We start from the raw sequence: 14,893 nt of genomic DNA, 5'->3' as shown, positions 1-14,893 counted from the left end.
TAACCAGGTTTTAATGATTACATGTTGTTTGACCAGCAGATAAGAATGGTGTGATTCTGAAGGGCCAGTGCAGCCAGAGCTGTGTGGAAACATGTTTGAGTTTCCCTGCACAACATGAATGATTTTAATGGGCTGTTTTCCCATGATGCATCTTGCTGACTTGCTGAGATTCAAAGAGCATGTATCATTTGAAGGTTTAGAACAAAGCCAGTCAAAACACAAACACCTCATTCTCCCCCAAAGAAAGATGTCAAATGTTGACGAGATTCAGTATGGTAATCAACATTATGCCATGAATACTGAACTTGAGCTTGACTATTGAACTCAGAGCATTACTTCTAGTTAATGACCAGTACTGAATGGATTATTATACAGTATAATGATGCCAAATAAGATGCACACAAAAAGCTGATATATTTAAAAGAAAATATTTTATGGAATATTTATTCAAAATTCACAAAAAGAAAAAGAAACTGACAGAATGCTAACGTCTGAAAGGCTAAAATGTCATTTCATCAATAGTTTTTGTTGATTTTTCATGTTTTTAAAAGAAGCTTTTTCTGCTCTCCAGGGCTGCATTTATTTGCTTAAAATGTTTTACATTCTGTAATATTATTGCAATTTATTTATATTGCTATTTGAATATGTTTTAGGATATAGTTCATTCCTGTTATGCGCAGCTGTATTTTCAGCATCATTACTCTCATCTTCAGTGTAACATGATCTTCAGAAATCATATAACATGCTGATTTGCTGCTCAATATCATTATCAGTGTTGAAAACAGTTGTGCTGCTTCATATTTTTGTGGAAACGGTCATAATTTTGATAAAGAGAAGAATATTTCTGTATAACATAATTTGTCCAATTTAATGCATCCTTTATTCTTGTTTCAACCTTTGATTAATAGTGTGTATGATTCTGTTTCACAATACAAATGTGTTCTGGGTCTTTTCTCACTGCAGAAACTGGCCAACTCTAAAGCACACACCTCTAGATTCATCAGCGCTAGTCTGCCGTGCAACAAATTCAAGAACCGACTGGTCAACATCATGCCCTTCGAGTCCAGCCGTGTGTGTCTGCAGCCAATCAGAGGCGTGGAGGGGTCCGACTACATTAACGCAAGCTTCATCGACGGATACAGGTATGTGAATCAAGGTTTGCAAATGCGATTTAGGAAATTCCATTTCCTGTCATTTCAATTCAACATCCTGTGGTGCGGCTAACTTAATTCAAACTCACTTGTTGAAGTCAAAGGGAGACAGATCTTAAATTCAGAATTTTGCCTGAAGTCATAAACAGAGATCTGAGAACCAATTGAGACCAACTGTGAATCAGACTCTGGAGAAATCGGATGAAAGACGGCATGTTCTTCTGAAAAGGTGCTGAACGGCAGCTATTCTCTGCGTCACTTTCCCCCCGTGTCTTTTGACTGCAGTTGGATGTGACGGCTCTCGGAAGTATGCATCTTCGTGTCTACTGCCTTTGTGCTGCTAGATGTCAGGACAAATTGTTCTTATTGGCAGGACTGTCCATAACTGGAGTGCTATCAGCACTGGGGAATCAGCGGGGTCCTGCGCCCACGAGCTGACAGGTGATGCACACAGTTCAGCGCACAAATAAAAGGATTACCCAGAGGTCAATCCATCACAGACGCACAGATAAACGCTCAGACTGCAGTGGGTTTGAGTCAAGCAGAGTTAAGGCATAATTCCACCATTCCTAGTATTGATATTTTTCCAAATCGATACAGATTTGTTTTCCGACCTGAAATATGAATGTTAAAGTTTGTGAATTAATTCTATAAATATCTAGTCTGATGAGCTGTGTGTGTCTCAGAGTGAAGCATGACACCGTGTTCATTTATGTGCGATGTGTATAAGTGCTCCAAACAAATTTCAATTCAGTTGTTACAGTTCAGTATTATCACTGCAGTAGTAATATTTCTTTGATTTCATTTTTATATTTTAAATAATAATAAAATAAAAACACTATTTTTATATCATTTTTTAAAATAACATTCATTTTTACGTTATTTTTAGCTGACAACATGCCTGGTTCTGTTAATATTTATGAATCGTCGTGTCATTATGTCTTATCATTTGACTTATCCTTATTCTTTGGAACACAATATGTGAAGTTTAGAAGAATGAAGACACTGCTAATTAGACGGTTCAGCACTCATTATAGAAGCATGGTATCAAAATGCTGCGACTGACCAATCAGAATGAAGTATTTCAGAGTGTGTAGGATTCATTTAGTATTGATAGTGTTAAAGGCATGCTTATTTTGTAAGCAATTACTTTTCTATAGACAGTATCTATGTGGTCTGCTGTGACTAGTCTCTGAGAGTCATTGATTCAGTTCAGCTTTCTGCCACAGTGAACATTTCCTGCAAATATCAGTGGATCATATGAATAGTCCTTTACTAACATCCTGAATCAAGAACTGCTGCTGAGGGGTCATGTGAGGCGGAGGGGCCCATGTCTCCAGCAGGTGTGTCAAGAATCTTAACAGCCCATCAACGAGCTCCCACTGCATCTGCTGCTGTATGAAGTGTAAACAGTGTGACTGGCAGCAATCATGTTTGTAATGAAGGACAGAGGGAGAAGGGCTTTCACATGCTTTTAGTGTGTGTGTGTGTGTGTGTGTGTGTGTGTGTGTGTGTGTGTGTGTGTGTGTGTGTGTGTGTGTGTGTGTGTGTGTGTGTGTGTGTGTGTGTGTGTGTGTGTGTGTGTGCCCTGCGTGAAGATGTCTCATACAGTGACCAAGTCAGTGAGAGTCACTGATCATTGACAATATGGGTGTGTCTAAGTAAGCTACATTATATGCAAATAAGCAGTGATGTAAGATATTCTAGTACAAGACACGGGACATTAGTTTAGAATTTCAATATAAGAGGTATTCACGATAATATCACCCCACCATGATGTTATTAAAAAATGATTAAAAGTTAAATTTTGATGTTGACTTGAGAAAGCCTGGCCACAAGTTTGAAGGTGTTAAGGTCATGCAGTCTGTAAGACTATGGATGGACGGACGGACGGACAGAAAGGTAGAAAGATAGATAGATAAATAGATTTAAGTGGCAGTACAGTCAATCAAGAGTGCTGTGCTGTGCTGATAAAATCACTGTAAGAGAATAATGAGGCTGCTAAAGTCAGATTAGACATTTCCTGACTTGTTCAACCACCTCAGAGATGCATTTGCTCAGTTTATCTCAAAAAACCCTTCAGCAGGATCTCACAGCAGGACAGCAGCACGAGTGTGACGCAGTCAGAGTGATCTAGAGCTCTGCTACACAATCACGCCTCATCCTCCACACCCAGCGTCTTTCTCACCCCTTCTGTGTCCTCTCTCTGTCTCTCTTTTTTTTTTTTTTTTTTCTCTCTCTCTCTCTTTGACTGCAGCTTTATCTCCTCTCTTTCTGTGTTGTGCTTGTATGATCACAGACGGATCTGCAGCGCCTCCTGCTGTTAGACTAGAGGAATCACTCTTCCCTCAGTCTTCCCATGTCACTCCTACAGAGAGCTGTTCATTAGCATTCTGTCTAGATTCTTGAGTTTGTAAGCTGTATCTTAATGTGTATTTCCTGCAGGCAGCAGAAGGCATATATTGCCACACAAGGACCTTTCTCTGAAACCACAGAGGACTTCTGGAGGATGCTTTGGGAGCACAACTCCACCATCGTGGTGATGCTGACGAAGCTCAGAGAGATGGGACGGGTGAGTCCATGCCATTGTCATTGTGCCAGATTCTCACATTCCTGCACAGTGAACAAAGTCAATGTGAATGGCTCTTTTGAAACCCATTTTACTTCTGTAATGTGAGTGAAACAAGATCTTCAAAACGGCAAAATGTAGTGCAGCTCTTGATTGCATCCATTGGGAATTGATTGGATTGTGAAATGTTGTTCATCTTTGATGTCCTGTCGACTTTAAAACTGGGATGTTTTCATTAACTAAAACTAAAACTATAAAAACATTTTCGTTAATTGAAATAAAATAAAATAGAAAAATATATTCTACATTTCAGCTAGCTGCCAAGGCTAAAATAAAATGTAATACAAACTACTGTATAAAGACATATTTTAAAAAACTATAATAATAATATTAACAATGCTGTTAAAATAAAACGCTTTGCTCAAAACACATTCAGCTGTTTAAATCTTTGATTCCATGTCACACATTGCAACACTTTTGCTTTTTAGCAGCAAAACGTGAAGTTTATAGAAATATGAAGAGGAGAACTGCACAAAGAAACAGTTGTAATAGTATACTGAAGTACAATGCAGCTCATGAAGTAACTTTTTGTGTGTGATTGCCTGTTAGTCTATTCAAGGTCATGGAAAATATATGTTCTTGTGCAGCTTTCATGGGCAGAAGGTTTACATGGATCCGCTTTCTTTTTTTATGAATCATTCAACAGTCCCATCAGGATTTCACAAGACTTTTTTTCTCATTTTGCATCCCAAAGTCACTGAATTTGCTGCAGCTTTTCTAAAAAAAAGAACTTGTGTTGATTTTTGCAGCAAATTGTGCAATGGTCTTGCATTAAAGACCATTACCATCATTATTTAATACTGTTAACACTGTTCAATACTATATAATACTGTTACTATAAATAACTTTGTGCATAATTACTGAAATCTTTTGTGGTTTGGCAGTTGAACACACATTGATCAATTTGTTCAGATTTATAGAATTTAATTAGCTACTATTTATTCTCTAAAAGGAAAACTTATGCAAAAATGCCAGCTGCTGTAAATAATGAGAAGGCTGGTTATATTTGCATTCATTGTTGCAACTGCATGATCACAAAACCCTGGAGGGAATGATTTAAGTGTATTAAATAACAATGACCAAATAAACATGCAATGTGAATGCAAGAAAATGTCTGAAAACACTGCTGGAATTATTACAAAAAGTACTCTGATTCTCGAATGACTGATGAAGTGTTAATGATGCTGAAAATCAGCTAGTTGTATGCTGGCCTCATGATGTCATATTGTGCATTACACCACAGAGACGAAAGGCAAAAAACTAAATATCTAAATAAATAACGTTGGTGTTTGGCCAAGTGTGAGCTGCTCCTATAACCATGTGTTTGGCTCCACAGGAGAAGTGTCATCAGTATTGGCCTTCAGAGAGATCTGCGCGCTATCAGTACTTCGTCGTGGACCCCATGGCTGAATACAACATGCCGCAGTACATCTTACGGGAGTTTAAGGTCACAGACGCCAGGGTGAGTCGATCAGACGTGACCACATGACTTCAGCTGCGCTGTGTCTTTAAATCACACTCTCATTCTCTGTCAGGATGGCCAGTCCAGGACGATCCGCCAGTTTCAGTTCACCGATTGGCCAGAGCAAGGCGTGCCAAAGACAGGAGAGGGCTTTATTGATTTCATTGGCCAAGTCCACAAAACCAAGGAGCAGTTTGGACAGGACGGACCAATTACTGTTCACTGCAGGTGAGAAGCAAAATGAACGAGCGCAGCAGAGCATGGCTGATGTATTAAATATACAAAATGTTGTAAATCTATATTAAAAATGTCTCAGTGTAAGATTTTTCTGACTATCTCCGAAAGCTGACTTTGTATCTGTACATGACAGTTTAAAAATTTAGGGTCAGAAATCATTTTTTTTGTTTGTTTCAAAAAAGAAATTGGTAACACTTCAGTATAGGAACCAGTTCTCACTAGCTGATTATTAGCATTTATATTACTAGCATATAGGCTGTTTATTAGTAATTACATTTATTCATTTAGCAGACGCTTTTATCCAAAGCGACTTACAGATGAAGACAGTGGAAGCAATCAAAAACAACAAAAAGAGCAATGATAAACAAGTCTCAGTTAGCTTAAACGCAGTACACGTAGCATGGGCTTTTAAATAATATAATAAATTAAAAGAAAACAGAATAGAAAAAGAATAGAGCAAGCTAGTGTTAGAGGTATTTTATTTTTATAATTGTATAATAAATAAAAAGAAAATTGATAGAATATAAAAAGATTAGAAAGGTAGTTAGATACTACCTTTTTTTCCTTTTTTTAAAGAATAGAATTAGAAAAGTGAGTGCTAAAGTTAGAGTCAAATAAAGATGGAAAGAGATGTGTTTTAAGCCGATTCTTGAAGATGGCTAAGGACTCAGCTGCTCGGATTGAGTTAGGTAGGTCAATTTAATGTAAAGGTCTGTAAAAGTGCAGACTTCACTTGCAAAACACAAGCTTCTCGAGGCACATAAATCTGAAATAATGAATTCAGGTAAATGGGTGCAGAGCCAGTGGTAGTTTTGTAGGCAAACATCAATGCCTTGAATGTTATACGAGCAGCTATTGGAAGCCAGTGCAAATTGATAAACAGAGGGGTGACGTGTATTCTTTTCGACTCATTAAAAATTATAATTAATTATAAAGCACATATTCTGCATGACCATATTCTAGATCTCTAATCCTACACAATATCTCAACTTAACAACTACAGTAATTAGGAGTTTACTGAGGCAAAACTTGTAGATAATAGTTAGTTAACCACAGGAACTGGACCCTAAAATAAAGTGTAACCAAGAAATGAATACTTTTATTTAGCAAGTATGCATTAAATTGATCAGAAGTTACAGTAAAGACATGTATAGTGTTATAAAAGATTTATATTTTGCATGCTGTTCTTTTTTTTATTTTTTTTATTCAAGCCTTTGACATTGACAGGGTTTAAACACAGTTGGCACATCTGAGCTAATACAAAATGCCCAGGTGGCTATACATACGTAAAAATAAATAAATAAATAAATAAATAACTAAATAAATAAAATAAATATATATATATGCAACGTAGAATAAGCATACCAGTATATTACATCACCATTGGGTAATTATTCAGTCTTTCCATGCCAGGTTCTGTATTCCCAGCTCTAGCAGATGTGTCTCTCCCACCCCAACATAACTCAAGAAAGGGTCCCATATTTTATAGAATTTAAAAGGTTTATCTTTTAATGCTGTTGAAAAAGCTTCATATGGAATAAGGCATTTGGCCATGTTAATCCACTGTGCTATTGATGGGGCTTTGTCTGTTATCCAACAAACAAGTATGCATTTGCGAGCACAGTGGAGTAGGATTTGAAGAAGGTGGGCCCCTTGGAATTTGGACGGGAGTTCTTGGTTCATACCAAGTAAACATGTCTTTGGTCCTAATTGTAATGGGCAGCGAAATATACTTTCCAGTTCCCTTAGGACACCCATCCAGAATTGTTGTATTGTCGAACAGCTCCAGAAACAGTGGAAGAGGGTTCCTTCTAGTCTTTTACATTTATTGCAGAGGTTGGAGAATTTTGGGTCTACTTTATGTCTGCGTGCTGGAGTCACATGCAAGCGATGAACAATTTTAAATTGCATTTCCCATGCAGAGTTGTTGGCAAGATAGGAGGGCATCTCAATCTCCAATCAGCTGTCCGAATTTCTTCCCCAAAGTCCTTTTCCCATAACACCCTGGTTCCTTTTCAGGAACTCGAGCTGCGTCGAAACGCTTTTGGGGAACGTCCCTGACGAGACCGACTCTGAATATCGTGTGCAATCAGTCCATCGGAAAGGCGTGACGTCACGGGCGGGGTGACGTAGCGACCAGGAAGCTATAAAAGCACGTTCCGTGCAGCTGGCTTCAGCTTCGAATCTGTCAGCAAGCGCTCTGTGTGTGCATGTCAAAAGTCTGTCCTGTTGGTCCTATTTATTGTTGTCTGACCCTTAGCTTAAAAAGATCGCTAAAACAGCTCAATATGCCTAAGCAGAAGCAAAAGACCAAACATTTGAAGGGCGATTCCAAGCCACATTACAGATTGTGTGTTCCTCCCTGCCCTCGCTACATTACGAGCGGGGATACACACAGGCTGTGCGTGGCTTGCCTGGGATCAAAGCACGCTGAATCGGCGAGAGGGGGCCGACTGCCCGCATTGCGAACGTTTGCCAATGCGGATGCTTCGATCCCGGAGGGCTCTCTTCGAGGAGGGAGCCTTCACCAGCGTTCCTCGCGGTGCTGGCCCCGCTTCTGCCGAGGCAGAGCGGCTGCTGCACTCGTGGGGTTCGCAGGTGGATCTGTCAGAAGGAATGGAGACGGGCCAGTCCTTATCTCCTTCCTCATCTGCCAGATCCGGCGCCCAAACCCTGGGTTCGGAAGCACGCTCGTCGGTTTCTTCCCCCCAGGGTGAGGGATCAGCTCTTCACCTCTCGTCCTCCGAGGAGGTCGATGTGGAGACTGTTGCTGGGGATTCGCCACCCCTGTCGCCCCAGTATGAGGAGCTTTTGGAGGTGGTCACGCGTGCAGTAGATAAATTAAAAATCGACTGGCCTGCTGAGAAACAGACTGAGCCGCAGAGAAGCAAATTAGACGAACGCTTTCTGCGGCCGAAGCAACCACCTCCACGTCGGAGCTTTCCGTATTTTCCCGATCTCCATGATGAGTTATCAAGATCGTGGAATCACCCGTATTCGACCCGCCTCTTTGGCCCTGATTCACTATATTATGGCAACGTGATGGGGCTGGGAGAGCGTGGTTATAGAGCGATGCCACGGGTTGAACAGACGCTCGCGGGCTATCTGTCACCCGGTTCGGCCTCGTCTCTAAAGGCTCCGACATTGCCCACTAAGCCGCTTCGAGGTACATCATCGCTAGTGGGCAAAGGTTATGTGGCAGCAGGTCAGGCTGGGGCGTGCCTTCATACTATGGCAGTCCTGCAAGCTTATCAGGCTGACCTGCTGAGAGATGTCGATGAGGGGGAGGGGATTAAGTCTGAAGATATTGAAGAACTCAGAAAGACCGCTGATCTCTCCCTCCGCGCCACTAAGGAGACCGCTCGCGCAATTGGGCGGTCTATGGCAGCCTTAGTGGCCGCGGAGAGGCATTTGTGGCTGACCCTGTCAGAAATTAAAGAACGAGACAGGGTCTGCCTCCTGGACGCCCCGCTTCAAGCCTCGGGCCTGTTCGGCGACACAGTTAATACTGTCGTCGACAGGTTCCAGGAGGCACACAAGCAGGCGGCGGCGTTCCAGAGTTTCCTCCCTCGTCGCTCTCGTGGTGCATCTGGGCGGGAGATGACCACGCCACATACCGGCTCCTCACACCGGGAAGCGCAAAAGCAGAGCGTCGCCACTCGTGCTCCCCCACGTCGGGACCGAGGGCAACGACGCTCTGAGTCGGGGGCTTCTAGGGCAAAAACCGATTTAAGATCTGTCATCGAAGCCCGGAAGTCCTCGACGAAAAGATCCTGACGCCAGGATCCAGAGGGTAGCCCCTGCTGGGGTAGAGCGCGGTTCACCTCATTACACGGTGCCCGTCTCACCTCAGTACCCTCAGGAGGTCGGTCTGCCAACCCTGCCAGAGCTTCAGGGCGCAGCGGCCTCCAGCGAGCGCCACCCCCAGTTACTTCCGCCCGTGAGCGTAGCGGAGCTGGGATGCTCGCCGCCCCTTCGGGGGCCTCTTACACCAGAGGTCAGTCTCGAGAGACTGATTCCCTTAGTAGATTATTTAGCAGCGTGGAAGCTACTGCCAAATGTATCTCAATGGGTCCTGCGTACAATAGAAAGAGGCTATTGCATTCAGTTCGGTCATCCACCACCGAAGTTCAACGGGGTTACACCGACTGTGGTCGGCCCCCAGCAGGCTCTGGTTATGGAACAAGAAGTGAATACCCTATTAAGGAAGGAGGCCATCGAGGTGGTCCCTCCTCTAGACAGGGAATCCGGATTTTACAGCCGGTATTTCATAGTTCCAAAGAAGGATGGGGGGTTGCGTCCGATCTTAGACTTACGTCTCCTGAACCGCTCAGTTATGTCACTGAAGTTCAAGATGCTCACTGTCAACCAGGTTGTAGCTCAGATCAGATCCGAGGACTGGTTTGTCACAATAGATCTCAAAGACGCATACTTCCACATATCCATCCTTCCACAACACAGGAAGTTTCTGAGGTTCGCTTTCGGGGGCAAAGCTTATCAATATCGAGTACTTCCCTTTGGCCTCGCACTCTCACCCCGCACGTTCACGAAATGTATGGATGCGGCTCTGGTATCCCTCCGTATGCAGGGCATCCGCATTTTAAATTATATCGACGATTGGTTGATCCTAGCTCAATCAGAGCAGATGGCGGCTCGACATCGAGATGTCGTTCTCGCACACATGGGGGAGCTGGGTTTGAGACTAAACGCCAAGAAGAGTGTACTTTCTCCAGTTCAGAGAACCACCTATCTAGGCGTAGTGTGGAATTCGACCACGATGCAGGCACGCTTGTCTCCTGCTCGGATCGAGTCGATCCTCACATCAGTCGAGAGAGTCAAAGAAGGCCAGTCACTCACTGTCAAACAATTCCAGAGATTGTTAGGGCTGATGGCAGCTGCGTCCAATGTGATACCTTTTGGCCTGCTGTACATGAGACCCCTACAGTGGCGGCTCAAGTCCAAGGGCTTTTCCCCGAGGGGAAATCCACTTCGAGTTATCAAGGTCACGCGGCAGTGCCTTCGTGCCTTAGACATGTGGAGGAAACCTTGGTTCTTGAATCAGGGCCCGGTGCTGGGAGTTCCTTGTCGCCGTGTAACACTAGCGACAGATGCGTCCCTCACCGGTTGGGGTGCGGTCATGAGCGGCCACCCTGCCCGCGGTCTGTGGAGTGGTCGCCATCTAACATGGCACATCAATTGCCTAGAGATACTAGCGGTCTATCGAGCATTGAAATATTTCCTCCCAGACCTGAGAGGTCACCATGTGTTGGTGCGCACCGACAACACATCAGTGGCCTCTTATATCAATCACCAGGGGGGTCTGCGTTCGCGCCCCTTGTACAAGCTGGCACACCAGATCCTTCTGTGGTCCCAGGGCAAACTCCTCTCGATCAGAGCAGTGTATATTCCTGGGAGATTGAATGTGGGAGCAGACATACTGTCGAGACAGGGGCCGAGGCCCGGGGAATGGATGCTTCACCCCGAGGTGGTGAAGCAGATATGGAGAGTATTTGGCACAGCCCAGGTGGACCTCTTTGCGACTCAGGAGACATCGCAATGTCCCCTCTGGTTCTCTCTAGTTCATCCAGCTCCTCTGGGACTGGACGCTATGGTACAGACCTGGCCGAGGCTTCGTCTGTACGCTTTTCCCCCTATCGCTCTGCTCCCGGGAGTTCTGGCGAGAGTACGCCGGGACGGGGCCCGTCTATTACTAGTAGCCCCGTTCTGGCCGGGCCGAGTATGGTTCTCAGATCTAGTCTCGCTCCTCGACGGCTCTCCGTGGGAGATACCGATCAGGACAGACCTACTCTCACAGGCGCAGGGCACGATAGTTCACCCTCGCCCGGAGTTGTGGAAGCTGTGGGTGTGGCCCCTGAGGGGGCACAGCTGTTAGCTGCTGGTCTCTCAACCGAGGTTGTTGAGACCCTACTCCAATCCAGAGCTCCCTCTACGAGGAAACTGTACGCCCTGAAGTGGAAGCTCTTCACTTCATGGTGCAGAGACCGCCAGCTTGACCCAGCAGACTGCCCAGTTGGTACAGTTCTGGAGTTTTTACAAGCCAGGCTCTCTGCGGGGTTATCCCACTCCACCTTAAAGGTTTACGTGGTGGCCATAGCTGCTTTCCATGTCCCTTTCAATGGTCAGTCAGTGGGTAGACACCCCCTAGTTACACGTTTCCTCCGCGGTGCGCTGAGGCTGAGACCTCCAGTACGATCCCGTTTTCCCCCCTGGGATTTGGTTGTGGTTCTAGAGGCTCTTTGTAAAGCTCCATTCGAGCCAATACAAGATATCTCAGATAGACATCTGACATTTAAAACTGCCCTGTTACTGGCAATCACCTCACTAAAGAGAGTTGGAGATCTTCAGGCCCTTTCGGTGGCCCCTACTTACTTAGACTTTGCCCCTGGTATGGCCAAAGCATTCTTATACCCTCGAGCGGGTTACGTTCCGAAGGTTCCCTCTGTTACACCACAACCTATCGTACTGCAGGCCTTCTGTCCTCCTCCCTTTCGGGAGCCAGACCAAGAGAAGCTAAACTGTATGTGTCCAGTGCGAGCACTGGACGCATACGTCCACAGAGCTGCCCTGTGGAGAAAATCAGACCAATTGCTTGTTTGCTACGGTCCTTCTAACAAGGGTTCTCCTGCCACCAAGCAGACCCTTAGTCGTTGGATAGTCGAGGCTATCAACGTCTCCTATGAGTCCTCTGGTCTTCCCCCTCCTTTGGGGGCCAAGGCTCACTCTACTCGGGGTATGGCGGCCTCCAAGGCCTTCTCAGCAGGTGTGTCCCTCTTGGACATCTGCAACGCTGCGGGGTGGTCCACGCCCTCCACATTTGTCCGATTTTACGATCTTGACATGCGAGCCACGCCGGGCTCTTCTGTTCTCTCGTCTTAGCTGTGCTCTTTTGACTACACACTAGGCAGGGATTTGGAAGTCTGGCAGCGTGGGCACATCGTTCCCCAAAAGCGTTTCGACGCAGCTCGAGTTCCTGAAAAGGAACGTCTCAAGGTTACGTATATAACCCTAGTTCCTTGAAGGAACGAGACGCTGCGTCGCAGAGCCATACTCCCGGCACCCCTGCCGGCGCTTGCTTCCCTACTCGAAGCTGAAGCCAGCTGCACGGCACGTGCTTTTATAGCTTCCTGGTCGCTACGTCACCCCGCCCGTGACGTCACGCCTTTTCCGATGGACTGATTGCACACGATATTCAGAGTCGGTCTCGTCAGGGACGTTCCCCAAAAGCGTTTCGACGCAGCGTCTCGTTCCTTCAAGGAACTAGGGTTACATACGTAACCTTGAGACGTTTTATCTGAGTTGTCTGTGTTTGCCCTTATCAAAATAGAATAAAAAATTTTAGATGCAGATCGAGATGATGTAAGTTTATTTAATTGTTCCTCAATTGGGGATACGCAGAGACCATTTGAATAGACTCTGAGATTTTTGCATGCTGTTCTTTTAACATTTCTAGTCATCAAAAATGTAAATAGATTTAAAAAAAAAAAAAATTAAATGGTCAAGAAAAAAAAGCCAAACTGTTTTCAACATGTGTCTTGAATAGCAAATCAGTATATTAGAATGATTTCTGAAGGATCATGTGACCCTGAGGACTGGAGTAATGATGGGTTAGGGTTAGGAAAAATTCAGGTTTTCATCATGGGAATAAATTACATTTTACAATATATTCAAATAGAAAACAGCTATTTTAATTTGTAAAAAATATTTTACAGTTTTACTATATTTTTGATCAATTTATAAAGGTGCCTTTGGTGAACAGAAGAGACTTATTAGAAACAAATTTAATCGACCCCAAACATTTGACCTCTAGATGTTGTGTGTGCAGTACATGTGCTGAACTGCTGTCTCTGTGTCTCTCTCTCTCTCTGTGTCAGTGCTGGTGTGGGCAGAACAGGGGTCTTCATCACTTTAAGTATTGTTCTGGAGCGGATGAGGTATGAAGGAGTGGTGGACATGTTCCAGACCATAAAAACGCTCCGCACACAGAGACCTGCCATGGTACAGACCGAGGTAAACCTGACAGCCCAGCAAGAGTTCACCTGTCCTCATTTCCTCCAAATCAGACTTTTCATTTTTTGCCAAAGCATTAGTTTAAGGTGTTTTAATGATGCGTGTTTTAACTGTGTGTGCAGGACCAGTACCAGCTGTGCTACAGAGCCGCTCTGGAGTATCTTGGCAGCTTCGATCACTATGCAACGTAACCACTCCCAGAATGCCTCAGAACGGAGAGCCGCCACTTGTTTCTGAGCCATAATCATCCTACCTATTGAGTCACCACTGCTGGAGGGAGAGAGAGAGAGAGAGACTGACAAACAGACAGAGAGAAAGGGCAGATCAGAAGAGAGGAGAAATCACTGGATCCTGTTCTTGTCTCTGAAAACAGCGACAAACGCTTCGTTCTGGTCTCTAATGCACAGCTCCTGTCTCTGTATTACCTTACTGCTTTATGATTACGGTCATTTCAATTTCATATCGATCAATCGTCCACTGTTGTTTTTATTATTATTATTATTGTATCATCATTACAATTGGCATACCTGTCAGAAAATACAATATTTGTATCATTTATGCTGATCATTGCATATCTAAGGGGTTATTTTTATTCTTATTTTTTTCTTATTATATTATTGTTATTATTCCTTTATAAATATGTTTCGTATATACGTTTAGTTGTTTTTAGCACATGTGGACATGTATTTTCACATGACCCAGGTTACTAATACTATAAGAGGTGTACTCAGAGCTGCTGATGATTTCTTACTTTTTATCATTTTTATATTTTAATGATCTACTTTTATTTGGTGGGAAAAGGGGAACTATTATAAAAATATACAATTAAAACAACCTTTTCACCTCCTGATACTTTATAAAACAGTATAATCAAGTATAAAAGAGATGAAACGCTTACACGTGAGTTAGTGACCTTAATGAACCTGCCGTCGTTAAGGACACTGAATAAACCAATGAAACGAGAGAACGCTTTCTGGAAACCCTCCATTCTCGAGTGAAAGAAAGACGAGAGAAATGGTGTTCCTGCTGCCACAGTAAAGTCTTTATCCCATGACGGGTCTGCTGAGGTCAAAGGTCAGGCCTCGACCCGACAGACCTGTGCACACACATGTACAGTCATCGTGTACCTCCAGTAGAACCACGGCCATCCGTCATTCACTCCGACTAGCAGCTGAAGAGGTTAAAGGCTGAGGCTGGGAACACAAAACCTCCTGGACTCTCCATGTGTGGTATTAACGGTCATCCGATCATTTCTCACTGTGGCTCGTAAAGACAAATCTCCCGTAATATGTGCATACTCAAGTGTTTCTTTCCTCCTATGGCCTGAGCACAAAGTAAGATGAAAAACACGGACACGGGAAGAATTCATTTGACCTTGTGTTCACA

General features: G+C 44.0%; 1 protein-coding gene across 5 annotated transcripts in view; it reads left to right on the top strand.

Annotated features, from left to right (window-relative positions):
* Positions 1–14,017, top strand: part of LOC132090940 (receptor-type tyrosine-protein phosphatase F-like) — a 219,516-nt gene extending 205,499 nt beyond the window's left edge. For all 5 annotated transcript variants that reach the window (XM_059497709.1, XM_059497708.1, XM_059497707.1 and 2 more), the window contains 6 exons: positions 964–1,142; positions 3,597–3,723; positions 5,117–5,242; positions 5,316–5,470; positions 13,372–13,507; positions 13,630–14,017. In XM_059497709.1, coding sequence (XP_059353692.1) covers positions 964–1,142; positions 3,597–3,723; positions 5,117–5,242; positions 5,316–5,470; positions 13,372–13,507; positions 13,630–13,698 — 792 coding nt within the window. In that variant the 3' untranslated portion in view covers positions 13,699–14,017. The remainder of the gene's footprint in view (positions 1–963; positions 1,143–3,596; positions 3,724–5,116; positions 5,243–5,315; positions 5,471–13,371; positions 13,508–13,629) is intronic.
* Positions 14,018–14,893: the final 876 nt, after the last annotated feature.

Source organism: Carassius carassius, chromosome 17 (genome assembly GCF_963082965.1).
Source record: "Carassius carassius chromosome 17, fCarCar2.1, whole genome shotgun sequence".
Classification (NCBI taxonomy): domain Eukaryota; kingdom Metazoa; phylum Chordata; class Actinopteri; order Cypriniformes; family Cyprinidae; genus Carassius; species Carassius carassius.
Note: the sequence above shows the minus strand (reverse complement) of the source record. Positions and strands in the feature narration are given on the sequence as shown.